Source organism: Odontesthes bonariensis, chromosome 4 (genome assembly GCF_027942865.1).
Source record: "Odontesthes bonariensis isolate fOdoBon6 chromosome 4, fOdoBon6.hap1, whole genome shotgun sequence".
NCBI lineage: Eukaryota > Metazoa > Chordata > Actinopteri > Atheriniformes > Atherinopsidae > Odontesthes > Odontesthes bonariensis.
In genome coordinates this window covers 12,881,962-12,907,597 of record NC_134509.1, presented here as the reverse complement: position 1 = coordinate 12,907,597, position 25,636 = coordinate 12,881,962, and the positions used below count along the sequence as shown (strand labels likewise).

Sequence of the window (25,636 nt, the reverse complement as noted above, 5' to 3'; positions counted from 1 at the left end):
TACGGTCTCACTACAAAAAGTCCCAACAGGGACAGGGTCAGGGTCATTTCAGAGGAAACCAAGAAAGAGCACCGAATTCAAAGAGTTTCGCCCGTGCATTGAAGAACCCTGAGAGAAATAATATGATGGCTAAACCTGGAGGGCATTTGTATAAACAACAGGGAATATGGGAGCTGAGGCACAATTTTCAGTCTGACCAGAGTGTACCTGCACACAAGCAATGGGTTTTTAAGGTGAACTTAAAGCAAACTTTGAAGCAAAGCAGCATTATATTTGAGCAGAAAAGAAAAAAAACTATTGATGCTTTATTAAAGATAGTAACATACCTCCACAAACTTCAAGTGAAAACTTTTTTCAGTGCCAAATAATGGCCCAACTAGCAATAAATGACCCACCAGCAACAGCACATCACATCATGCGATTCATTTTAACACTCAAAATTATGAAGGGAAACTCCAACAAATACATTTCCCCCAAATATTCTCACATTGTTTTACACCAAAGCAGTATGTGCACGAGCGCAAACTGCGATTAAACCTGGTCCATCGAGCTCATAATATGAAACAGATCAATCGCTCTTCTAAATGTAATTACATGATCACGTTTAGAGACTGACCGATCGATCGGCCAGCCGATTTAATCGGCCGATTTTTGCTATTTTTTAAATCAATCGGCATCGGCCGATTTTCTTATTTGGCCGCGCCGATTTTAAGTCAGGCACATCTGCAGGCAGCTACTTGGAACGCAGCGCGAGGTTTTAAGAGTGAGCAAGACTGTCAACAGGTAAGGCATCAATTTTTACATTCTAAACTATAGTTACAATAATCTAAGTGGAAATATAACAAAAAAGAGGACGCTAATCTAACATGTGAATGCTTTATAACATTGTCATCCCATGTCCATTTGTTTTCAACTGCATTGGAGTTGAAGAAGAAATGAAAGTTGCTTAGCGTTGTGGTTACGAGTGCGTTGGGAATGCGCCGACTATGCAAGCCCCCTCAACGCTGGCTCTAAATTAACACCAGCCAACCGGCCAAATGCTGGTGAAAATTCAGTTTGGCTGGTAGAAAATAAAACTTACTAGCCACTTCGACCCATTAGTGAGTGTGTGTTTGGCTAGAAAGATTAATATCCACTAGCCATTTTGGCTGGAAGTGTAAAGAAAAAAAGTTAATTTAGAGCCCTGCTGGGGACTGCTATGTTACGATCTAAACTGAAGTAACGGACAATCTAAGTGAAATGTTAACAAAAAGAGGACGCACAAATAACAAGTGAACGTTTTAAAACATTGTCATCCCATGTCCATTTGTTTTCGCGACGCATACATGTTTGAATTGATTTGAATTTGCCGACTATGCAAGCCCCCTCAACGCTGGTGAGGTGACTGGCTGCTATGTTACAATCTAAAATTAAATAACGGACAATCTAAGTGAAATGTTAACAAAAAAGAGCACGCACAAAAAAACAAGTGAACGTTTTAAAACATTGTCATCCCATGTCAATTTGTTTTTCGCAATGTATATCGCTTGATTTGATTGTGAATTTGAGAGCGATCAAACGGATGTTCTCTAGTTCCTATTTCCGGTTTCCTGCACAGCATGCTGGGAGACGGAGTTTTATATTGTTGAAACATAGGAAAGTGTATGTGCAAACATAGGAACGTTTAAGGCATGGAAGTTCCACAGTGAAACTGTAAAACCTGCCGTTTTGAAGTAACTATCTGAAGTTGTCACATCATGGAAGTCTTCTTGCACTCTGTTAAACACATTAAAATGGATAATTAATAGACTAACAGACTGCAAGAAGTCATACATTTGTTAATTCTTGTTATGAATCGATGAGTAGGCCCTACAGTCATTTTTATATAATAGCCTACATAATATTTCTACTAGGCCTATATACATGAATATATAATGTATATTAAGAACATATGTTATTTATAATTAATAAAATAAATATGTTATGGATAATAAAATCTAAATAAAATGAATGTTTTTCATTAACATATAGTAACTATATTATTATAGTTGGTATTTATTTATTTTATATTTAATTCATATGTTGTTTTTTCAACAATAGTTGTTCAACAGTCGTTAAATTTTCAATAAATCGAGTGAAGTTTACAAGTGTTGTGCCTCCTCTTACTAGTATGTTTTTTGCATGCCAATTAAGGATAATACGATAGCATATCGGCCCTAAAAATCTGCCAAAAATAAAAAAAAATAAAAAAAATAAAAAAAAAAAAATCGGCAAGTCACATCGGCCATCGGCTAACTCTGACCGCTAAATATCGGTATCGGCTTTAGAAAAACCCATATCGGTCGTCTCTAATCACGTTCTTGCATCTTAGCCACTGTAGAGAAAGACAAAAAGTCAACCACTGGAGGAGCAATAAATCCTTTATAGGAGAGGAGAAATTATTACATTTGATATGTTGCAGCCGTTCAGATCTCATCATCTACAATCCAAACATCCAAGTTTAATAAACAAACCATTGAACTGTGCTGCAGATGAAATGCCTGCCACGAACAGATTTGGTTTCACATTGTGCTCGGGGCAGAAAAGAATAACTGGTAATTAATTACCAGTGTTGCGAAATGGCATGAGAAACTCTATGTAATCCAAAACTCACTGAAAGCTGGCCGAGGGTTAGGCAAATCGTCTTCCTGCTCCATACTCACTCCGCAATGCCTCAGTAGAGATTATTGCACAAAACAAAACTATGGAGACAAATGAATATTCATGAAATGGCATTTACAAGGAGCTTATCGTGGAGGAAGCCAGTGGCTCTGCATTTCAATGGGCAAACATCACTGCATCTGGAGAAACTCTGCTGTAACCCCCCCAGGGAGTCTAGATGTGTTTGAACTTGAATTGTATGAATAAAGTGCCAATTATCCCTCTAATTGGGAGTAACAAAGCTGGTTGCCTGGTGTGCCCAGTCCCGTGCTTACTGGGCATCTTTAAATCTCCAATTTAAAGGCTGTAATGAGTTCAATTAATTGAGAATGAGAGGAGCGTTTTGGGAGCCAAAGCCTGCTGTTTGGAGCTGGAAGCCCAAGGGATGAAATGAACTAAATGCCAACACACAGAACCAATATCTTCACCAACAGTCAAAATCCTTAATGTATGCAACTACAGGTATCAGTGTTGATACAGTGGGGTGCGAAAGTTTGGGCAGCCTGGTTAATTTTCCTGATTTACCTTTATAAAGCATTGATTGTTTGGATAAAAAAATTTAGTTTATATGATTTACAGAAAGTGTGCAATAATTGGTTAAACAAAAGTAGGCAGGTGCATAAATTTGGGCACCAAAAAAAAAAAAAACCTTAACTCAATATTTAGTAGATCCTCCTTTCACAGAAATAACAGCCTCTAAACGCTTCCTATAGCTTCTAATGAGAGTCTGGATTGTGGCTGAAGGTATTTTAGACCATTCTTCTTTACAAAACATCTCTAGTTCATTCAGGTTTGATGGTTTCCGAGCATGGACAGCTCTCTTTAAGTGACACCACAGATTTTCAATAATATTCAGGCCTGGGGACTGAGATGGCCATTCCAGAACGTTGTACTTGTTCCTCTGCATGAATGCTTTAGTAGATTTTGAGCAGTGTTTAGGGTCGTTGTCTTGTTGGAAGATCCAGCCCCGGCGCAGCTTCAGCTTTGTCACCGATTCCTGGACATTGGTCTCCAGAATCTGCTGATATTGATTGGAATCCATGCGTCCCTCAACTTTAACAAGATTCCCAGTCCCTGTACTGGCCACACAGCCCCAAAGCTTAAGCCAATCACACCACTCTTTCCTCTGATGTATGATTTAGCTACCAGCGGGGCTAACTGGTAGATTAAACTCTTACCAAAGCCAGTAGGGAGCAAGGCGAAAACGTCTTTCCTGTCAAGAAATGATTCAAGGGCTGTTCTTTGCTCGATTTTTAACGAGAATCTCCCGTCGAACACTTTCATTACAGCATCTACAGCAGTGTCAAAAGCTTGACGCTGCTCCATGTTGATATTGAATGAAGCGCTTCCGTGTCCAATCCATGGGTTGAGTGGCAGTTCAACCACGTCACTACCTTGAACACGCCTCTACCCTGGGCCGTTGGTGCTGCTCAAAGTTGATTGCTTCCCGACAAAGTGGGTGGAGTTCCCATTTTTTCAGGAACTCGAATCCACCTGAATGAGCAGTTTGCCTGAGTAAGTGTAGCAGAGCCGAAGGTGTTGTGTCACTGCGAGGGCGGAGCCTGGGTAGGTCTTTGGTGCTGGTCTGTGGGTTGACTCTGACTGTTCTCAACATCCTTCGCTTCTGTTTATTCGAGATTTTTCTTGGTCTGCCACTTCGAGCCTTGACTTGAACTGTGCCTGTGGTCTTCCATTTTCTCACAGTGTTTCTCACAGTGGAGACTGAAAGCTGAAATCTCTGAGATAGCTTTCTGTATCCTTCCCATAAACCATGACGGTGAACAGTCTTTGTTTTCAGGTCATTTGAAAGTTGTTTTGAGAGTCCCATGCTGCGACTCTTCAGAGAAGATGCAAAGAGGAGAAAAACTGACAATTGCCCCCCTTAAATACCCTTTCTCATAATTGGAGTCACCTGTGTATGGAGGTCAAGGGTCACTGAACTTACCAAACCACATTTGAGTTCCAGTAATTAGTTCTAAAGGTTTTGAAATCAATAAAATGACAACAGTGCCCAAATTTATGCACCTGCCTACTTTTGTTTAACCAATTATTGCACACTTTCTGTAAATCATTTAAACTTCATTTCACTTCTCAAATATCACTGTGTTTGTCCCCTATATGATATATTTAACGAAAAATTTTTATCCAAACAATCAATGCTTTATAAAGGTAAATCAGGTAAATTAACAAGGCTGCCCAAACTTTCGCACCCCACTGTATGTGCAATTTTGCCTTTAATGACACATAGAATCAAACTACCTAAAAAAAAAAAACAACTTCTTTTTGAAGTCAAAGGGAAAACAAATTCCAGCCTCTAGTGTCACTTGTACTTTGTGTTTTGATCAGCCAAAGTCAGCATACTTAAATAAGGCGATTAACCTTCTAAAAGTCAACATGCTATCAAGTATTGCGAGCATGTCGGCGTGTTAATATTTAAGATGAACTACCTCCTTTTTTGTCCAAACACGGGCACATTTCACATATGTACATCCACTGAAGATGTGGAGATTTCACTATTCTAAGATGTTTTGTGACGTGGACATGGAAGATTGTGCTTCAATGCGGTGACAGAACTTAATCAGAGAAAAGCTTAAACAGCTTGTTTTAAACAGTGGATGAAGTGAAGGGCTTCATAAATGATTCATTACAAATTTCTTTTGAAGTATGGTTAATTCAAAGCTACTAGTGTTGAAAAGCAGAAGATAAAAATGGATGCCAGTTTAACGGGTGCCCTTAAAATAAAAGCACCACTGTGATGCAGAGAAGCAACGGCATGGCTATTAGCTATGTAGAGTGTTTCTTTTTCTTGTTGCCTTTCAGAAATCTGCCGTTTGTCTCAAAGATACATTTGAAAGGGAACACGGACTGAAGATCCCTCCGGCTTGCTTCTTCTGAGAAACTCCTGAATCAAACACTCAAAGATTCTGGTTAAACGATTCAGTCTGTATGAATATTTGGATAGTTGAATACCTGACGGATGACAACACTGAACAGTCATATTTAGCCTTGAGAATCGAGGCAGAGATATGAATAAGCCTGGCACTCATGTAACCATGAAAAAGACTTTTACATAACCTTCCATCGATAAAACTTTTTTTTATATCTAAAGCTGGACGCATTTAAGCCCTTTATGAAAAGCAATCACACTGTGCAACTTAAAGTTGACCTTGTTATATAGATTGAACTCACAGCAAACCTGAAAGCACTAATATGTTTTCACAAAACCGCCAAAGTACACGGGGAGAGACAATCAGTCAACCTTATTTAAAGACTAAGTCAATATGGTGATGTCCTGGGGGATATTAAATGTTTCTCAGCACATCTTCATGTTGAATGATTTGAGTACTGCTGAAAAGAAAATGTGTGTATAACAACTGAGAAAAAGCAGATGAAACACTGACGTGTGATGGCAGACAGTAGTGTAAATGAAATGTGAGGTATTTCATGGGCAGTGCAATTTCAAAGATGAAGTCGTTGCTCTATTTAGTTAACGCTCATCATAATCTCCAGGTTCAGCTGACATAGTTCAGGGCAAAGTCAATATGTAATCTTAAAGGTAAAATTACTGACGTAAAACTCACAAATCTGGACTCGAATCGAATCTAGTCGATTTTTCTTTCACCTGTGAGATGTTGGGCCTGAGGGCTTAAGACCAATTTGAAAGATTAAAACAAAATATAGCGGCTTGCAAACGTAATGAAAGGAACCAGGGGTGGCTCAAAACTTTTACACATCAATGTAACCGTGGTAACATTTCGACGGAGAAAGAAAAGCCGTTTCACTTTCTTAATGTTTCTTTAAAACTATAGAAGGGTCGAAAAAAAAAAAAATAGTCAACTGTGGAATTTGTGAAATCTCACATCATGCTGCATTTAAAGCAGAGAGACAAATAGAGCCAGTATCCTCTCTGCAGCACAACTTCTGTCATATTCTTGTAGCCAAAGACAAGGAAACCCATCTCATCTAGTTGTACCAAAACAACCCTGCAGGATGTAGACAGCTGCATGTATCAGGCATGACAACTATGCGCTTCCCTCACTTGGCGTTTCTTTTTATGCCTCATTGTCTTTTTCACCTCTCTTCCCCGGCTTCGTTTCCCCCCCGATAACCCTCGTCACTCCTCATGTTCTCAGTCTTATCTCAATCTCCTGCTAACACACACTCCATCGTTCCATCCCACTTTATTTCTTACCTCCCATCTTTCCTCTATTACGTGAGGTGCTGGAGACAAGATGCTGTCTGGTTTACACAATAGCCCCTCTATCTCTGCTGCTGTTTACCTGTTTGCACACAGCCCCGTCGCTATGTTTAGTGATGCAGCCCTCGACACAAGAAGGATAAAAATTTTGCACTCACAGAGGTTCCTTTGTTCTTCCACAGGCCTTTAGAAATGAGGATATATTACCAGTGGATAGAAATTACTGTACAGACTTGATGCAATATCTAAAGCAAAACATGACTATGATCATCATCTTTGCGGAAGAGGAAATAAATATGCACAATATGATGAAAGAAACATGAAAGACATATACACTGCAGACAAAGAATTGGGGCAGTGATAAATTCTTCATTGCTTTGGCTCAGCAACAGCGCAACAGATTTCAAATGGAACAACCAGAAGGTTTAAGAGCTCACTTTGTGCTTTAATGCACCGTTCCCTCATAGCTTAGTTTGGCGTTTGCAGTTTTAAAGTCATACACCAACCATTCTCTTCATTGTCGCCGGATGGATAGATGAGGAGGAAGGGGTTCAAGCCACTACGCACACATTCTGAATATTTCCCATCACTTCATATCAATTCTATAGCAACTATAGCCAAATAGGCCTTTCATCAGTTTGGCTTTAAGGAATGCCCAAGTAACAGAAAGGCCCGATTGCCTTTTAGTCAATTTGTTTTTCTGACTTCATGGCAAATTTTGGGGTCGAGATTTAAAAGATTAAACGCACACGGCTTTGATTTCAGTCACTGACGTGCACTCCCCAAAATCAAACCAAGATATATGCTAATCTGGCCTCCAAATTGCTGGATTAGCTATTAATTCTAGCTTTTACATTTTACATGTAAAATCTATTATTCTTGCACTTGTCTGATGTCTGACAGAAGGCAAAGTTTATCCTCAAACACTGACTTCAACTAGATAATGGTTACCTGCCTTTAAAGTTTTTGTGTGCCGGTGGGTGACTAATACCCTTAAATTAAGAGGGTAGATAATTGACAATCAACAAATGTCGTCTTCAACCTCTATTGCAATATGAAATGTAAAAGAAAATGTTTCATCAAAAATGTTAAGGGCATTATGAGGACGGTTTTTTTAGAATCAAACAATCAACCGTTTTATATCAGTTGTAAATAAAGTTGCTTAAAACAACAAGAGAAGTAGGAGAATTTTAGCCATTTTATGTAAAAAAAAAAAAAAAAAGTAGTGTAGATTGGCAAAGTTAGTGAAGATATCTAAAAATATTGCATGGACATCTATTCAGCACCCATAGTTTAGGAGGACATCGCTCTTTTGGCAGGTTTGTTGGGATGCCATATTCTCTCCATTTTATGATGATGGCTCCAAGGATCCTCCACAGGTTTATCAACTTTTTGGATATCTTTTTTAAATACCCATCCCCATTTGAACTTCTCCTCAACTTTGTCACTTACCTGTTTGGAGAGCTCCTCGGTCGTCATGTCGCTGGCTTGGTGGTACCTTTTGATTATTTTACTGCATTCGTTTGGTCTTTACAACCAAATAACAACCCCCCCAAAAAATAACTAAATTACAGATTGTGATGCAAAAAAAAAAAAAAACAGGAAAAAGGCCAAAGGGGGTGAATAATTTTCATGGTGAGGGCCGCACTCTTCCTTCTACTTTTATTTTAGAATGATTGGCAATACAGGGCCAGAAAAAAAAAATCCAAATCCTTTGCAGACTGGACTGTAAAAGTGAGATACATAGTATCACGTGTGTCACATTTTATAACGGTTTTGCAGGAATTAAAATAAGTATGCATACTAAAGGGAAAATGACACCATTATCCCTGTTGTTCTGCACTTAGAGGCTAGTGCGAAGCCATCTATGTGTCCTGTAGGAGAAAAGAGAGGGGGAAGCCTACGCACAGGAAAAACAGGCTGCCTTTTGTCCCTACTCCTCTTTAATTACACAGTCCTAAAACGCATGGGCTACCAACCTACCAATCTAACGCTGCAGAAGGAGCCATCAACACAGCAGTTTATCACTCAAAGAGCTGGCAAAAGTGGACATTAGAATAGATAATGCACTTTGTGAAAGTTAACTCTTTATTGGCTCAAAATACAAAAATAGAACCATACACTGCCCATCTTTATCGATAACACTAAAGAATACAAATCAGCAGTTTAATCCAACTGCATTTAATTTTTTGTCATCTTCTAAAAACTGTGAGACTACAGATGGGGCGCCATCACAGAGCCTGTCACAGCGTGAGTGGTACATACACTGTAAATGCATTTCTAGTTTAATTCATGAAAAATTCACTTAAGTCCAATTTGACTGCAGTTTGTGGAATATTTACTCCACCAGAAGATGATAGCCGGATCCTTATTTGTTGTGAATGGTATTTGCTGCTTCAATGAAAACAAAAACATGAACACACTCTGCGATAAAGGCCCAAAGTATTACAAGGAGAAATGGATCACTGGCCAGTGTTTCCAGTGACATAAACAATAACCATAGTATAAACTGACCTTGTTGCGCGCTTGTTATTTAATTTGCACAGGTTTGAGAATTCTCAGTAATTTACTCAAGTCCCAAGATGGAGGGAGCTCCAGTTTTGGTACCATTTATACCTGAGAAATAAAATAACTTTCTGGTTTCAGTTCCCTCTCTGTTGAGCAGAGAATTTAAGCAGTGAGAATAAAGAGCCACATGGGTCAATATAATAAAGGAAACAAGAAATGAACTCATTAGCTAAAAATGGAAACGTCTAAGTGAAGCGAACATAGCTTTGTGTTGTGTCACCCAACTGTCAAATTATGGCAAATAAATGTCGCACCAGATTACTGCGACATCAATTTCAAATTCTCTGATGATACCTCAAAAACAAACCCTTTACACGGATCACATTGAAAATACAAGCCAAAAAGCTGAAATTCAATGGAGTAAAAGTGAATGCACCTGCAATCACTGACGAGAAAACCTGAAAACCTGTATTCACTGAATTAAATTTCCAATTATCCCAACTGCATGAAGCCAACACGGTAACACAGTAGTGCCTGTGGGCTGTGTCTAAGGCCATGCATGACTCACAGCTCCCCATGGAAAACAATTACAAGAGGAGCTGTAAAGTCCGACTGTGATACTTTAAAGATGGAACAAGAATAATAAAGTCATTTTGTTATAATGAAAAACAAATTGTCCATTATAAAAAAATATATAATGGTGCAGTTGGTATTTTAGAACGTCGCTACACCATTTTTTGTATGAGCACAATTCTTTCACACAAATGTATTATTATAGCCTTTCACATGACAAAAATCTTTTGTGTGAAAAACAACCGTTTCAAAAGCACTTTTAGCCGCTTTTTAATCATTTCCTATTCAATAACTTCTCAGCATTTTACTGGCCAAACAAAACGTTCTCGCCTGCTATGGAATTAGTCTGCCACGTATTTGATATTTCACTGAATCTGCAGCTGCAGGCTAATCCTGTCGGTTTCGGGGCAAAGCCAATGCAACGCCAGATAAATGTCGGCTACTGCCTTCAACAAGCTGAATATCAGCCGATACCGACGTTAGGATGATATATATCTGTGCATCCCTAGTTGCAAAGACAATTAAGAAGTAAATGGCACTAATAGTCAAAGCAACAATGGCTAACATCTTAAAACGAAAAGAGCATTCGAGCATACTCTCTTCAGTTCAGCTTGGAGGTAATGCAATTACTGTGAGGCGATTATGAAATATGTCGGTATTTAAATGATACTGCACATGAACGTAATCACGTCTGCATACAGTCCGTACAGCAGTCAGCCCAAACATTAAAACAACCGTCAGGTAATCTGAGTAACACTGCTTATCATGCTCCAATCAGTCATCATCGGTGTACGTATGCCCTTATGACTTTATCATCAGTAGCTTTTGTACCTCAAGCATGCGCACCATTTACTAAAGCTACAAACACATGCAACTCTCTAAAAAGAAAAAAAAAAGAAAAAAAACAAGGCAGGCAGGAGAAGAAGCCAAAAAAACGGATATCTCCCTTGTGATTTACCAGTGCCACCTGGGCCAGCAATCAACAATCTCTCCACTGCCTATTGGGAACTGCTCTCAGAGCAATCAATATCAGCTGAGACACTAGCACAAGTTTGACGCTGAACGTTGTGTGCACCTGTTAAGAGTGTTTCTTTTGTGCCGAGTCTCCGTCACAGGCCTATTTCACACGTCCCAGAGGGAGGAAAAAGCTGGTAAGAATCATTAGGGGACCCTCGTGGGGAGCATCACCTCACAAAGGATGAACAGAAAGCTCTGCAATATGTAATGCGCCACTGAAAACTCCCCAGGCCGCACAAGGTTTCAACGATAAAATGTGTGCACAAGTTCAGATTCGGTACAATCAGCTGGCAAGGAGAAAGACAACAAAAAGATTTCTAAAGAACAAAAGAGACTGACAAACCAACAGGAGCGCTGAAAAGGGTCCAAGGGCAGAGCAGAAAAGGGAAAACAGAGGAAACAAAGAGGAAAGCCACAAAGAAAGATTTGACAGTACCTTCAGTGGGGTTGATGGCTCCGGGTAAGCTGTCCCATGGGAGGGCCCAGGCAGGGCACGGATGAGGAGCAAAGACAGCCTCGATGCCATTTTCCTGGGGGAAGAAAACGCACAGAAACTTAGCATTAAAAGTCTTTTAGCTTCAGTGATCCAAACTGTTGTAATAAGGCAACCATAAAAGTTTTTATGGGATCCTTTCCTTGCCAAGAATGAAACTAATGCATTTATCCAAGCGTTTACAGTCTCTGTAGTAATAAAACTACACAAAACATTTGGTTACTTTAGAGATTCAAATCATTTTTAAGCCCGATTTGATCTTTCCAGATTCATGCTCAGGCACAGGCACAAGTCAGCGTTTTCAGTCAGTCTGAGATTGCACTAACAGACGGAAGCCGTTGCATCATTTTTTTAAGACAATCACAAGTTTACGCTGAGTGCTTGAAACCTGTGTGCAGCACATCATATTGTTCAGTACCATTACTAACTGCATATCACTGTGGGAAAAAGAAATTAAGACGTGCAATTCAAAGAAAATAACTTTTTTTTAAAAGAAACTAATTGAATTACAGAGGAAATAATGACGTGCAGAATAAAGAAGAAATCATTTGATATTGAGTCAACTACAACTAAAGATAAGCGGCATTCCCTCAGAGACAACCTGCACTGCCAAAAAGGGATTCCTGTTGGTAATTCTGGCACGTTTGAACTTCTATGACACGAGTATGCCAACGGAGGATGTGTTTGCCCGCTAGAGCAGATAACCGAGCTCTCCAAAGACACGCGATACCTCGAATCAGAGAGTAAAACCAGAGGAACTAAGAGGAGACATTGTGGATGCGGAACGGCAAAAAAATAAGAGAGAGAAAGAAAAGGGTAAAGAGGTTTAAAACCATCTCGTCTTTGTCCTCAGAGAATATGAAATCATTGGCAAACAAAATGGAAGAGTTTGGATCTCTGACGAAGATAAAAGCTGAAATATCTGGAATACAGAGCTACGTGTTTAACACACTGTGCTGCATTTCACTTCCAATGCATTCGTCTTTGGAGATTTCAACAATTCCTCTGTCAGCTGCACCCACAGTTTGTCAAATTACCTTTATATTCTCTTGTCTCTTATTCATTTATTTTCCCTCAATAATTCATGCTGCAACATAATTTCAATGGGGGAGGGGGGTCACTTAAGAATTATTCAGCTGAACTGAATTCCATCCTATCATACCAGATTTTCATAGTTGTGGCGGGCCAAGTGCAACAGGAAAACGAGCACAAACACAGCTCAAAGCTTTCGAGAATTACTCGAGGGGCACAAAAGACCACGATGACCGACTTTCCTCTTCAATCACCTGATCTCACAGAACGTTTGTGGGGCACTTAAGGGCTAACGAAGCCAAACATTCCTGACATCACAAGAAGCTTTTTGGATTATCCTCAAATCATGCTGGGAAAACATGGGTTTTTAACGCAAAAATATTCCAGCTCACAAACTTCTACAAGTGGAACAACAGCGGCTGCAGACCAAACAGTACAAGGATTCTGAAATTCAGGGTTTACTTTTCAGAGGTTCAGCTTTTCGCTCAAACTCGTCAGCTAATCTAGAGCCAAATTTTGTAGGAAATTCAAAGCTATTGCCGGTTATCTTCAAAGTTTAGGAACCAAACAGTTTTTTTCAATAAACAGAAAAATTAACATTTCCACACTAAATTGTTTCAAAACAAAAATAATCACTGGCAAAAACATATCATAGAATGCAACGAAACACAAGATCAATGCTGAATACAGCCTCAAAATCACACAATGACAGTCTCAAAAGAAATGACTATTTAAACTTAACTGTGATTGTCACACATTGGTATTACGGGATTTTTTCTTTTGAATGCAAAAAGACTGGAGGTGTTTTCTGGTCACTGGTTGTGAGGCATCTCAAAAAGCAAGATCAGCAAAACTGAACTTATGCCAAAAACTTTTAATGAACTTATTCTAAAAAAGTCAATCTAAGCCCCTCCACAAGCCCAGAATGTGGCCATGGTCCAAACAGCCTCTACTGATCAAACTGAAATCTTAATGTTCAAGCGATGTCTTTACATTGCACCAATTTAAGCATTAAATATTTCAGTGGATGTCACCTGATTGCTCAATGGAGCCTTAAGCCTAAATGGGGACCAAGGATCGTACCGTGAAGCTTATAGCTTTGAGAAAGCAAGTTTGTACTGGAACTAACAGAGGCCGTGCATGTAATCCACATTTCTTGAGCACTCATTTCGTCGTGAGACCAATTACTCAATCAGAAAATTCCACGTTCCTCAGTTTTTATCCTGCCGATCCCATTGACTTAGTAAACCTCCTTTTGCCACCTCTTTTCTTTCTGGAATCCTGCTGTTGACTGCTGTCAGCTCCTCTTAGGAAGTGATGGTTAACCATCTTTATTCTGCCTTTGCGGCTATTTTTGTTGACATTTTGGATCACAGGCTGTGCTTCCGCATCTCATTGTACAGGCAGATTAACTGACACGCAATGATGTGTGTGTTAACTCAAGGGAGAAAAAAGGGAAAGTGACAAACTTTATGAGCCATTGGTACTGTGGCTTATAACATGACGGGCCCATTGCCTTTGGTTAGCAACAGTAACGGATCGCTTGTCACGACGTCAGACCTCCCTTTCATTGTGCACTTTCCTTTTTATGGGACACACACACATACATACAGTAGAGGCACACTGGCAAAGAAAACACAACAGCTGTGCTCCAGACATAATGGTGGCGACATGTAGCCATCCTTATAATCCCTCTTAGCAGAGAGAGAATAGCAGCCATTGTATCTGTGCGCGCAGACATTCCTCCCAGTTTTAGAGTTGGATTTGAATCCAAATTAAAAGCTGTCAGTTGTTGCACATCTGGGCCCGACTGAAATTTCATCTGACAACATGCCAAATATGAGACATCCCATCTTGACCACCCAAGTCACTCAGCATCACCCAAACGCTCCAAACCCCTCTTTTACTCCCCTCTCCCTTTCCAGCCACTTAAAATCACATTGTTTTAGACGTCTAGCCAGCAGGAAATCACAGAAATATCTTTGCAGAGAGAGGAGAGGAAGAAGGCCAAGAAAATGGTGTGAAGGATCAGTGGTGAGGGGTTAGTCAGGGTTGAGGAGACAGTCTTTTTCTGAGCAGCTGGCTCTGCTTATCTCCTTCTGCAAAAAACTAGTTCAAATGTGGCAGAGGTGATATGTGGGGTGCTGCGGAGCTAAGAAATCTATAAATGTGCAGGACTGTAAGTGTCTAGACAACGCTTCTGGGAGAAAATGCATTTTAAGAGTGTGTGGAGTGGATTGCGCTGACCTTTTTTTTTTTCTTTGCGCCTTAAGATCTTCATCCGTTACTATAAACAGCTTAGACTGGTGATAAAACGTTGTTGTGCTTTTTTTCACTGGCCCTGAAACGAGGACAAGCTGAGTGTGTTGAAAAGAGCATTTCGAAAAAAGCAATAAAGTCAATAAGATGCTGTTCTTTTAAAAAAAATAAAATAAATAAAACTAATTTTAATAAAGGTCACTTTGTCTTCACTGAAACTCTAATGAATACAAATAACCAACAAGGAAAACATTCGTTAATCTTTTGATCCCTGCTTCGATCGATTGAGGGTTGCGGGGAGGGTTGGAGTCTCTCCCAGCTGCCATGGGGCGAAAGGCGGGGTACACCTGGGACACGTCACCAGTCCATCGCAGGGCTAACAGAGAGACAAACCGCGTACACTCACTGCTATAGTCAATTTAGAATCACCAATTACCCCAACATGTTTTGGGACTGTGGGAGGAAACCGGAGTACCCTGAGAAAGAGGACGCCTGCATGGAGAGGACATGCAAACTCCAAGCAGCTGGGATTCAAACCAGGAACCTTCTTGCTGTGAGGAAATGGCGCTAACCACCATACCACTGTAAGTAAGGCCACCTAAACATTATTTTTGTGACTGAAACCGATTCCTCTTTAAAAAGAGATGGAAAATTCCACAATAACGAGTGTGCCTGAGGCCGAAACATCGGAGCTCCACTCTTTAGGGTGCGACTGACAGAACGGGGTGTCAGGAAATTACGGGGGCATGACATCACAATCAGTTAGTCTGCACTTCCTCTATCTGTGATCAAACGGGTGAGTGGGAAACAGCTCCTCAGAAAGCAAAAATGCTGAGTGGAAACCTATAGAGGTAAAGCATGGAGAGAAATAGATAAAGGAAATGAAACATTTACTTTAAGTTTAGTCAATGTTGGCCTGGGGCCGCCAATAAAAGGAAGCTGCGGAGTCGTCTCCGGGCCTTCTTCTTGTGCCAACGGGCTGTCAAGCGTGTCCTGTGCGGATGGTCCTGGGAGACTGGATGTGGAAAGTTGGGGGATGGACAAAAGGAGCCCACAATCCTCGGCTGCTCGTCGGATCCCGGGTACTTCCTGAACGCGGCTGTACCAGCGCAGCAGGTGGGGGAGCTGATGTAGAGTGCTCGCAGCATGGGCTCGGAGGGAACACTATTGAATACCATCAGAGGAGAGAAAGAGGAGAAGAAAAAAAAAACAAGGAGATATTGATTAAGTGATTCCACTGATGTGTCAAGTCTAGCGAAGGGAGAGGTCCGGTTTGACTAAGTCTCGGGATCACACTGGTGGAGAAACATCAAAATTCAGCTGGCAGCTGGGGAGGGTAAAGACACAGAGACACGATCAGTGAGGCACTGTATGCGAGTGTGTGGAAGACAGAGGAAGGGGAGGGGTGGGCGCATTCACAAAAGGGAAGATGATTGAGAAGGAACGACTGATACTGCGAGTCCTGTGGACAGCGATGGTCGTTAAGAGGAGACACGCTACGCCAAGTGTGAAACGTGAAACCACTGGAGCACAGCTGACTGCTAAAAGCCTTATTGTGAGAACTTCACCTCGTTCCCACAGTCAAGTAATAGTTGGAAACAGTTGAGAGGTGAAATCGCGGTTAAGCCTCCCTTCGCTGCCAGACAGAACAGAATTCCAGATCAAAAACAATACCGTGCTGGTCAGAATTACTGGCGCCACTGAAGTGTGTGCGCAGAATTTAAAACAACTTTACAAATAAATGCGAACGCGTCCGTTTCCATCGATTCAAAGATGCTGAACGACGACAACGTGTCTTTCATGTAGAGGAATCAAAAATCTAAATCCAAAATGTGCCGCTGACACAATTACTGGCACGATGTTACAATTCATCAAATTATATCCTCAAACATAATGAAAAACGCTTGTGTTTCATTTTCAGTGGTCACATCAAGTAATCAATGAACGATTTCGGTTTCGAAAAAAAATAAAGAAAAGTTTCATAAGCTGAGTTGCTTCCTTGGAAATACCCACCAGGCTTGTTTCAGTTCATTTGGGAGCAGCAAATGAACTTGGCCGTGTGGGGTTTTCAGAGGGTGGCGGTAGAGGCCATTTTATACGAATAGCTTCTGTTTGTATTTGCTATTTAGAGTTTAGAGCGCCCAGTCTTAACGCTTGAGCTCAAGCACAAATGAGGAGAGAAAGCACCCATCAAAACGAGTGAATCTGAGGGTTAAAAAGTTCATCTCCGTTTTCACAGCGGCTACACTCTAAATCACATACAAAAACACTCACAGCCTCAAAATAAAAATGCCGTAATGACAGATCTTTGTGGGTGCAGCTGAAGCCACTTGCTTATTCAACTTCTTTGTCTTCAGCTGTGGAGGCAAACAAATACACAGGCAGCAGCAATTGTGATAACGATGCCATGCATAACACTGACAAAACGTTAATCTGTTAGGCTCCACGCCGAGGTACACATTAAAACACCCACAGCCTCGTAGAAATGTGCAACACTGACAGATCTGTAATAAATACAACTGGTCAGGTGCATATTCTCCCTTCGCTGCCATTAAATCACTTTAAACTTCTAATCTAAATCTCCTTCCATTGTGAATAGTATATTCCGAAATTCTGTACAGGACCACAGTGTGGAAAGATATGGTATGTATCCTCACAGACCACAATGTTTGTTGTTCTTTTCCCTGCAAACCGACGTTTTAATATCGCCAGTTCAAGTCATAAATGCAGTTTTTGACAACAGACGGCGTTTGTGAACCTCTGAAATGTTGATGATTTCCAAACACTTACTGGCATTTATGGACGGCCCTGCCAACAGGATGCGTCTACGTTTCAAGCAGGATCTATAAACGACAGCACGTGATACTGAAACTGCAGATCAAAAAGAGCTCGGAGCTCCTGCGTTTACACTCCTGCTCCAGCTTCGCAGCACTGAAGCTCGGTCTTTTTTACTGTGTTCTCTTGAATTAAACAGACCAGAAGTGATACGAATGCTTGACTTTTAAACAAGGCAATCACTACATTTCAGCCAGTCTGGATAGCCTCTATAGCCCTCAGCTCCTGACGCAAGAGATCCTTTGCTCTGGCCCAGCAAACAGTTGGCACAACTCTTGGCACCAGTTTTTTTTTGGGGGGAGGAGGGGGCAGAGCTTTGGCAGCCTAAACCGAAAGAACTACTTCTAAGTTAGGCTGTGGCTTAAAATCAGCACTGGAATTGTTTGGGTAGAAAAAGCACCTGATGAAAAAGAACCAGGAGTCAAATAATCTTTTAACGCTTTGGAAAAAGCCATTTAAGATCTGAATGGCTTTGTTGAAGATGAGCCACAATTCTCAAAATCCAACTTTGAGCCCCTCAAGCTGCTCAAACATCTCTTCATCTAAGAAAAAACAGAGCAGGGGCATTAATCACTCCTTTTGTGGGACTCTTTTTAGCTGAAGCACGGCGCTTATTTATTGGAGCCATCTGGAACGTGCTCACTTGATTTCGCACATCAAAAAAAAACTTGTGCACTAACATGCAAGTGTGGCCAACCCAGCTGCCACAACACAGGACACTTAAGCACGGTTAGCAAAACACAAGGGGGAAATGATAACTGTTGCATTAAGGTTCAAAATATCATATCTAACATTTATCTCTCTGAGAGTCAAAGGCTTTCCAATCATTTTGGACATCTTATCAAAATATCTGATAATATCAAAAATAATTAATTTGCATTTATATCTTTTGACACTCTAAATCCTGTCTTTCCAATAACCCAATATTTTCAAGTTAGGAGTTTTGAGGTCAATGTAAGTACCTGCCAACTTGAACTGTAGGAGAGAAAACAGTTCCCTAAATGAAATGCATTTCAACCTGCTGCATTTGAATAGAAACCCTCCCATGCACTGTTATCAGTCTCTGCCAGGTGGCTCGAGACCACCTGTGTGAGCAAACATGTGCCAAGGCTGATGCAGTGAGTCTTTTCAGCTCAACTTTCTGCTTGAACGCTTCTGAAAGGACCCTGCTCACCCTGATCACAGTGTCAAAACAATAAGTCATGCATAATTTAACAAGTCATCATGATGGAGGTATTAAAAAGTCTGCAAACACGTGGGATTGCAGTTCTGTAATAAAATGCAAAAATGCCAAAATGTACAATGCGACATTCGATGCTGTAACTGTCTATTAGGTGAGACAAAGCTTTGAATAATGGAGCTTGATTGTTTGTGGAACAATAACAGGAGTTTAGTTAATAGAGCTTTTGTTATTTTTATGGAAACACTGTCAGTGTCTCAAAAGCTTCAGGAAAGTGCAGTGATAATCAAATGAAATGAGCATCTTATGTACATTCACAGATCCAAATTTGGCAATTACTTAATACATAAGAAGAATTAAGTTCTAATCCTCTGGGGCTCATTGCTCACACAGCTCAAACATAAATCATATCGCATGTCATCAAGTCACCAGCCCTTACCAGATACTGATAAATGCATGGCAGCAGCACCACATCAGTCAGAGTGAAGTACAGTCCCTCAGCAAACACGTGCTCCAGTGGAGGCAAATCTGCGGTCTTCACTTTCCTGATCTCAGAGTTCTCTCTGGTGGTTGAAGCTGGAACTGAATCCACAGACAGCTTGGCCAGCGCTGCCCTGAGTTCGAGCCCATCAGAGGCCTGAGATGACTGCGCGGGGCTGGACTCGGAGTCCAGGCTCCTCTGGCCTTCATGGGCCTGGTTCTTACGACTCTGTCTTTGCTCTTTGAGTTTCTGTCTCCGTATTTTGTCATCATTGTGAACTTTGACTGGCTCCGCAAGCCGCTGCTCGAGGGTGAGAATGGCAAGAGGAAGCTGGTGCACCGGATCTGTGGGATTTTGCAGGTGTTCCTCAACAGCAGAGGGAATGCCAATTTCACACAATCTCGTCCACTTGCTCACCTGGGAAGGAGGAAGGATACAACGTTTTAGATCAAATACAGCAGGTAACTGATGTTATTTCACCAGCCCAAGTTTGAGCCTTTAGAAGCGCTCAAACGTGAAAAAGACGTTTTCACTGTAAATTGTGTGATATGTTATATTGGCATTGTTGAAAGTACAGCACTGCGAGACCAAAACTATTAAAGAAAACCTTTGTGTGAGATAATAATCTCTAAGGAACCTGCCATCTCTTTATAATCTCTAAGTGCAAAGGGAAGGTTTAAAAGGAAGTTGTTTAGGAATTTACTTTTGCTTTTAGGTATTCACACCTGGGATTAAAATGAGACATGGGTGATCACATCGCAAATAGACAGAACACATATAAAGGCACCCTGAAAACAGTGGGATCTGATCACATTCAGATTGTTATTTTCTAGTTCAGTACCTTAGAAACAAAAATGCACCAAATGTATGATTCACAGCAAACACGAGGCATTTTGTTTGCACTCTTTTCTGCGGCAACAGTGAACGCAACAGCTGTGAGTGTGAAGTCAAAGCTTCGGATCAGACCTGAAGATCCTGAAGTCAGCCTTTCACTCCTTGCAAATCTGGAGCCAAGCCCCCTCGTATCTCTGGTTCTGAAACTAGGTGTTTGAATGAAAAAAAGTAGTCCTTCCTATGGAGCATCGGAGGGAGAGGACTGTTACTGAGGACTGACTGGGACTGATACAGCCCACAGATGCATGACAGGCAGCATCTTGACTTTTTACGGCAGTTTCAGGCTCTAGATTGACCACTATAGAGTGTACCAGCCCAAGTCTGAGCCAAAGATGTGCTCATTCAGAGTCCTTCTGCTACTTTTCAAATCAAATCAGTCACGAAACCTTTAAAACACAGCTATTCATTTGCCTGATATAAGAAAAAAAAAAAAGTCTAATCATTAGACTGCGTTTCCAGTCAACTTCAAACAGTGGATGGATTTTTATAGTCTGGAATCAGACTTTGAAACCAGATTTTGAATTAGTCAGAATCCATAACAGCTAGTCTTGTTCAGGTGACTGATGTCACATCACAGAATCATTAGCAGAATCATTAGCATTAGCTTCTTGCCCCCAGCTGCGTGTGTAATTTAGACTGTGTTTATTTGCAAATGGAGTGGGAAAGTAAGATCTCATTACATACCAGTATGCATACCGGTATGTAGACTTGCTAATGCCACAGCTTCTGGACTGAACACTTGCCTGTTAGGGCGAGTTAACTTTGATTTTTTTTTATTGCATGAATTCAATGAGTATCCACTAATGCTGACACGATATGGACTCTAAGGTCACCTATTACACTGAGTGACTTATGCTCAGCTTAATAGTCGAATTATTGAAGATCATCTGTTATCCTAATAATTTGCAGAGGCCAGCATTTCTTGAAAAATGCAGCCACTGACTCTATACACCTAGGTGGGTCTTTCGTCTATGATTTACTTCTCACTAACCTCTGCACAGGCCTTCAGACAGGTTTTCTTGAAACCCAGAAGTGCCAACACATCATTTCTGGAAGGGTCGGCCTCAATAGTTTTGCTGATGACATGCCTGAGGACCACCGCCAGTCCTGCCCTGCAGAGCTGTCCGGTCTCATCCAAAGCAGCCGGGAGACGGCAGCTCCTCACCAGCTGGGGCAGAGCCTCCACCTGCACGTCACATACACCAAGAGACACTGGAAGCTCACTCCTCAATAAGTCGGTGCTGCAGCTGTGGTCGAAGACGAGAAAAACTTTGAAAGACTTGCACTCGCAGTAAGATAGGAGAAACAGCACTATGGAGGTGTGCAGGGGGAGACGCGGCTCCTCGTTTTGGGAGCAAACTTCTAAATAGAGGGAGGGATGCTGCTCCTTTGCCTCAGAGTGGTTCATTGTAGATTGAGTCAATGCTGTCGAGTGAAAGGTGAGACATCGGTTAGCTTTGGATGTGTGTCGATGTTCGCAGCAGACTTATGAATGCCGAAATAAAAGCTAGTTAAAACACATGACAACAAGAAAAACTTACAGGAGCAAGAGACATCGGTGATTTTACTAAACCCACGTTGCAAATGTATACTGTCACAGTGCTGCAGCTTCTTCTTCCCCTGCTCTAAAGTCAGTGTAGGTCCACAGCGACATCTGCGGTCTGTTTGAACGTATTAAAAGTTGCAAAAACTGTATGTTCAAAGTGTATGTATGTGTGTGTATGCCTTAAAGCATGATATCGCTATACAATGATTATTTTTCATGTATGATATTTTTTTAATGCGTGGTAAGTAACGTTTTTTGTTTGCTTGCTTTTTTTTTTTTTTTTTTTTACAAGAATCGACTTTATCATATGTTCCGTGCGGAATCCGGACATATTTGGCGGTTGTACAAGTTGAGAGAGCGAAGGAAGCGCAAGCGTTGTTTATCTGCCGCTTCGTAGGAAGTGTTGTTCGGCAGTCCGTTGTTAACCCGAATGAAAATTTCCGAATATCAGAAAGACGTTTATGAGAAGCCGAGGGTGAGGTAAGGTTATCCATCGGAAAATGATGTGCCAATGTTTAGGTTTATAAGTGACCCCTTCTTTTAACTTTAGCCACGGTGTCGCTGTTACAGTGTTCCGGGTTCCTGCTTTCTACGTTACACAGCAACCAAACCATCCCATTGTTAACGTTATATGTGTCTTGGTTACAGCATACTGACCATATGATTGGAGTTTTCGACATATTGGGATCAACCAAAAGGGTGAAAAAAAAAAAATTTGAAAATATGATAATAATGTAAAATGCTATTATATGGCAGAATGTACTGTACTGTACACTTTGAGCTGCAGACCAGGACGAGCTACACTGCCTTTTGTCCTCTTTAGATTATTTCTCCCCTCCCGTCCTGTCATTCTTTCAGGCCGTTGGCTAAATTGCACTTATTTGAGATAAAGAAATGTGCTAACTAAATAAATGTCCACATATAACCCCAAATGGACAAACTGTCCAAATATCACTTTTCTGCAGATACTCAAATGTCTTTCTTTCTGAGAGATTTTCATTTTTCATCTAGTGTAAAACTTAAAGCTAACTGACATTATGTCATCATTCCCATTTTAAGCCATGGCTGGACCTGTCAGTTTGGACTTGGATCCCATCTTTCTCAAGGGACTGAGTTATTTGCACTCCAAGAGTAAAGATTCAGCTGAGAAACTCAAAGCGCTACTTGACGAGTCCCTTGCAAGAGGCAGTGACTCATCCTACCGTTCGTTACAAAAAGTAAGAAATGGGTTGACACATTCCGTATTTGCAAGTTACCTTAATACGGTTCACATCACTTTCAGATTGATTGAAGTGTGTTTGATTACAACCAAACGCTAATGCATCCTGTGCTTTAATTGCTTTGTCCTAAGGACGTTGAGGTGTCAAAGGGGTCGGTGTCAAAACTGAGCTTAATCAAACAAGACTCCAAGTCCTCGAGTTCCTCATCTTCCAGCAGCAGCAGTGGAGGAAGTGGCAAATCCAGCTCGGAGAAGAGCAAGAAAGAAGTAGAGAAGAGGCCGGCTGAAAAGGTACTGGTTGCATTTTGAACAACTGGAAATAGAATTATCTGGTGTTACACTGTGTCATGGGAAGCTGTGTGGTGTCAGTGTTAGAGGCACTAAAGAGCTCATGACTCAGACCTAATTGAGAGTTGTGATTTAGGTTGGCATGGAGCAAAGAGGTGACAAGGCAAGGTAAGAATAGTAGTCAGACTCTAAAGAGATAACAAGTGTACTGTGGATGCCAAAATCCACACCAGCGTGCAGGAAAATTAAAAAATGGCAAACAAATTGGTAGACGAAAGAGCAAAAGTCTTGTTGATGACAACAAAATCATTTGCTTGGTGAAAGATAAGTCTCGTTTGCTCAATAGTTTCTCAGCTGTCAGGAGAGGACTACATGATAAGATTTTCAGATGATTAGTCACACGGTGCAGATGGACTGAGGGACAAAGTTTCTTTTTGTCTGATTAGTTGGGGGCTTGGATTTATTATGAAAAGCAGATTCTCCAAAACTCACAGAATAATCCAAAAACAAGTCATTGCCCTCTTTGTCCCTCCTGTTAACCACTGCTTTTCTTTATTTTGTCAGCAATCTTCAAATACAGTTTGGTGGTCGCATATGTTAATATTTGACACACTTGTGCACAACGCAAGTCAGAAATGAAGGATAAAGCCGCATTGTGGCAGGACGGAGGTTCAGCTCAGACTTGGACGACTTGATGAGAAAATTAGGAATTCAGAAATGTCCTCTAAATGCAAGACACTTGCTTCTCTCCATATGGGACAAGTGGGATAAAACCGAATGGGATGCGATGTTGTGGATAGACGCATCAGTCGGATTTGTCCGAACTCACCTCTATGTGTTTTTCTGGAAAACAGGTCAGGGTTGAGTTGAGTGAAGTGGAGCCTCCGAAAAAGCCACGCCTGGAGAAACAGGAGAATCGATCTTCTCCGATCACCGTTCAGACGAGCAAAGACCTCCTGCCAAACATAAATGACTACGATGAGACTAATGCTGATGATTTTGCCATGGAAATGGGCCTGGCTTGTGTGGTTTGCAGGTAAATGCTAATTGTTAGCGATTAGCAGATATTCTCCTTATTTTTCAGCATTGGAGAGAAACTTGGTCACCAGGCAAAGACGCGCTCATTTGACATGTACTGTTTTGAATCCCCTCAGACAAATGACAGTGAGCATGGGAAACCAGTTGGTGGAATGCCAAGAATGTCATAACCTTTACCACCAGGACTGTCACAAGCCCCAGGTGACAGACAAAGAAGTGAATGACCCACGGCTCGTGTGGTACTGTGCCCGCTGCACCAGGCAAATGAAACGCATGGTGAGGAAAATGTTCCAGTATTTTCAGCAAACCCCTTCAGAATGTCCGACTCGTCGACACAAACTCCTATTAAAAGGACCTGTCTCTGTGATAAACTTTTTTATTTGTTCGTTTGCTTTGTTTTGGTTGCCCACAAGGCCCAGAAACCTCCACAGAAGCCGTCTCCTGCATCCTCGTCGTCGGCGCCCGTCGTAAAAGACACGCTGGTGAAAAAGACGGAGCTCAAACTCAAAACTGACACAGCCAGCACCTTCCAGGCCTTCAAAAGAACAGAAGTGAAGGTATGCGTTGACTGACTATGGTTGGGATTGTGCGTGTTTAACAAGCACTGTGCAAACGCGTTCATTGGATGTGCTTCATATGAGCTCCAGTTTCACTCCCAGGCGAAGATCAAGATTAAGATCTTAAAAGCTGTTGAATCTGCATTGTCACTTTCGTAATCCTGGTAACCATTTTTTATGTCCCGCAGCCACCGACCACATCAGCCAACCCCACCATCAGCAACACCTCCTCCTCAGGCAGCGGTCTAACAGGCTGGGCTGCGTTTGGCGCCAAAACGAGCCCTTCTCTTCCTGCTAGCTCCAAACTGGCTTCCACTGGCTCGAGTGGGAGCAGCAAGGCCATGACCGCTCCCTCTGGTCAGAAACCTGTTGGGCTGTCAGGACTAGCTGGAGCTAAGTCAGGACTCGGAGGTGCAAAGATTGCTGGAAACAACAACGGAAACGGCTCGAGCCAAGCAACTCTGAAACCTCCTCCACCTCTGACTCTGGGTAAGCAGCCGCTCAACCGCTCATCGAGCGGGGAGAGCCAGGGGAAAGGCTCTGCTTCATCGGGGGCTGGCTCTCCAAGCGGCTCCCAGGCAGCTGCTGGAGGGAACGGAGGCAGTAACGGAGGAGGCAACGGAAACAATGGGAATGGGTCAAAGGCTGCACCAGGGGACAAAGCGCCGACTTCTCAGGAGTCTCAGCTGAACGCCATGAAACGGTTGCAAATGGTCAAGAAGAAAGCAGCGCAGAAGAAACTGAAGAAGTGAGGGAGGAGAAAATAAACATGTGAATTTAGTGCCAGAGTATATGGTTTGTTCTTCAAGAGTATCTGCGCATGGTGTAACACCATCGAG

General features: G+C 41.6%; 2 protein-coding genes across 3 annotated transcripts in view; one reads left to right on the top strand and one right to left on the bottom strand.

The window, feature by feature from the left end:
• The window catches only part of gstcd (glutathione S-transferase, C-terminal domain containing), a 52,066-nt gene extending 30,298 nt beyond the window's left edge, over positions 1-21,768 (bottom strand). Inside the window, exons 1-5 of one of the 2 annotated variants that reach the window (XM_075463035.1) lie at positions 21,691-21,768; positions 21,141-21,574; positions 19,214-19,672; positions 15,654-15,923; positions 11,412-11,505 (exon numbers count right to left, since the gene is read on the bottom strand). In XM_075463035.1, coding sequence (XP_075319150.1) covers positions 11,412-11,505; positions 15,654-15,923; positions 19,214-19,672; positions 21,141-21,557 — 1,240 coding nt within the window. In that variant the 5' untranslated portion in view covers positions 21,558-21,574; positions 21,691-21,768. The remainder of the gene's footprint in view (positions 1-11,411; positions 11,506-15,653; positions 15,924-19,213; positions 19,673-21,140; positions 21,575-21,690) is intronic. The other variant, XM_075463036.1, reaches the window with a different exon arrangement.
• Positions 21,769-22,038: 270 nt separating this feature from the next.
• Positions 22,039-25,578, top strand: ints12 (integrator complex subunit 12). The gene is made up of 7 exons (XM_075463034.1): positions 22,039-22,175; positions 22,755-22,912; positions 23,047-23,205; positions 24,057-24,238; positions 24,357-24,516; positions 24,654-24,797; positions 24,986-25,578. Exons 2-7 carry the CDS (start codon positions 22,757-22,759, stop codon positions 25,547-25,549), a joined length of 1,365 nt encoding a protein of 454 aa, XP_075319149.1. The 5' UTR covers positions 22,039-22,175; positions 22,755-22,756; the 3' UTR covers positions 25,550-25,578.
• Positions 25,579-25,636: the final 58 nt, after the last annotated feature.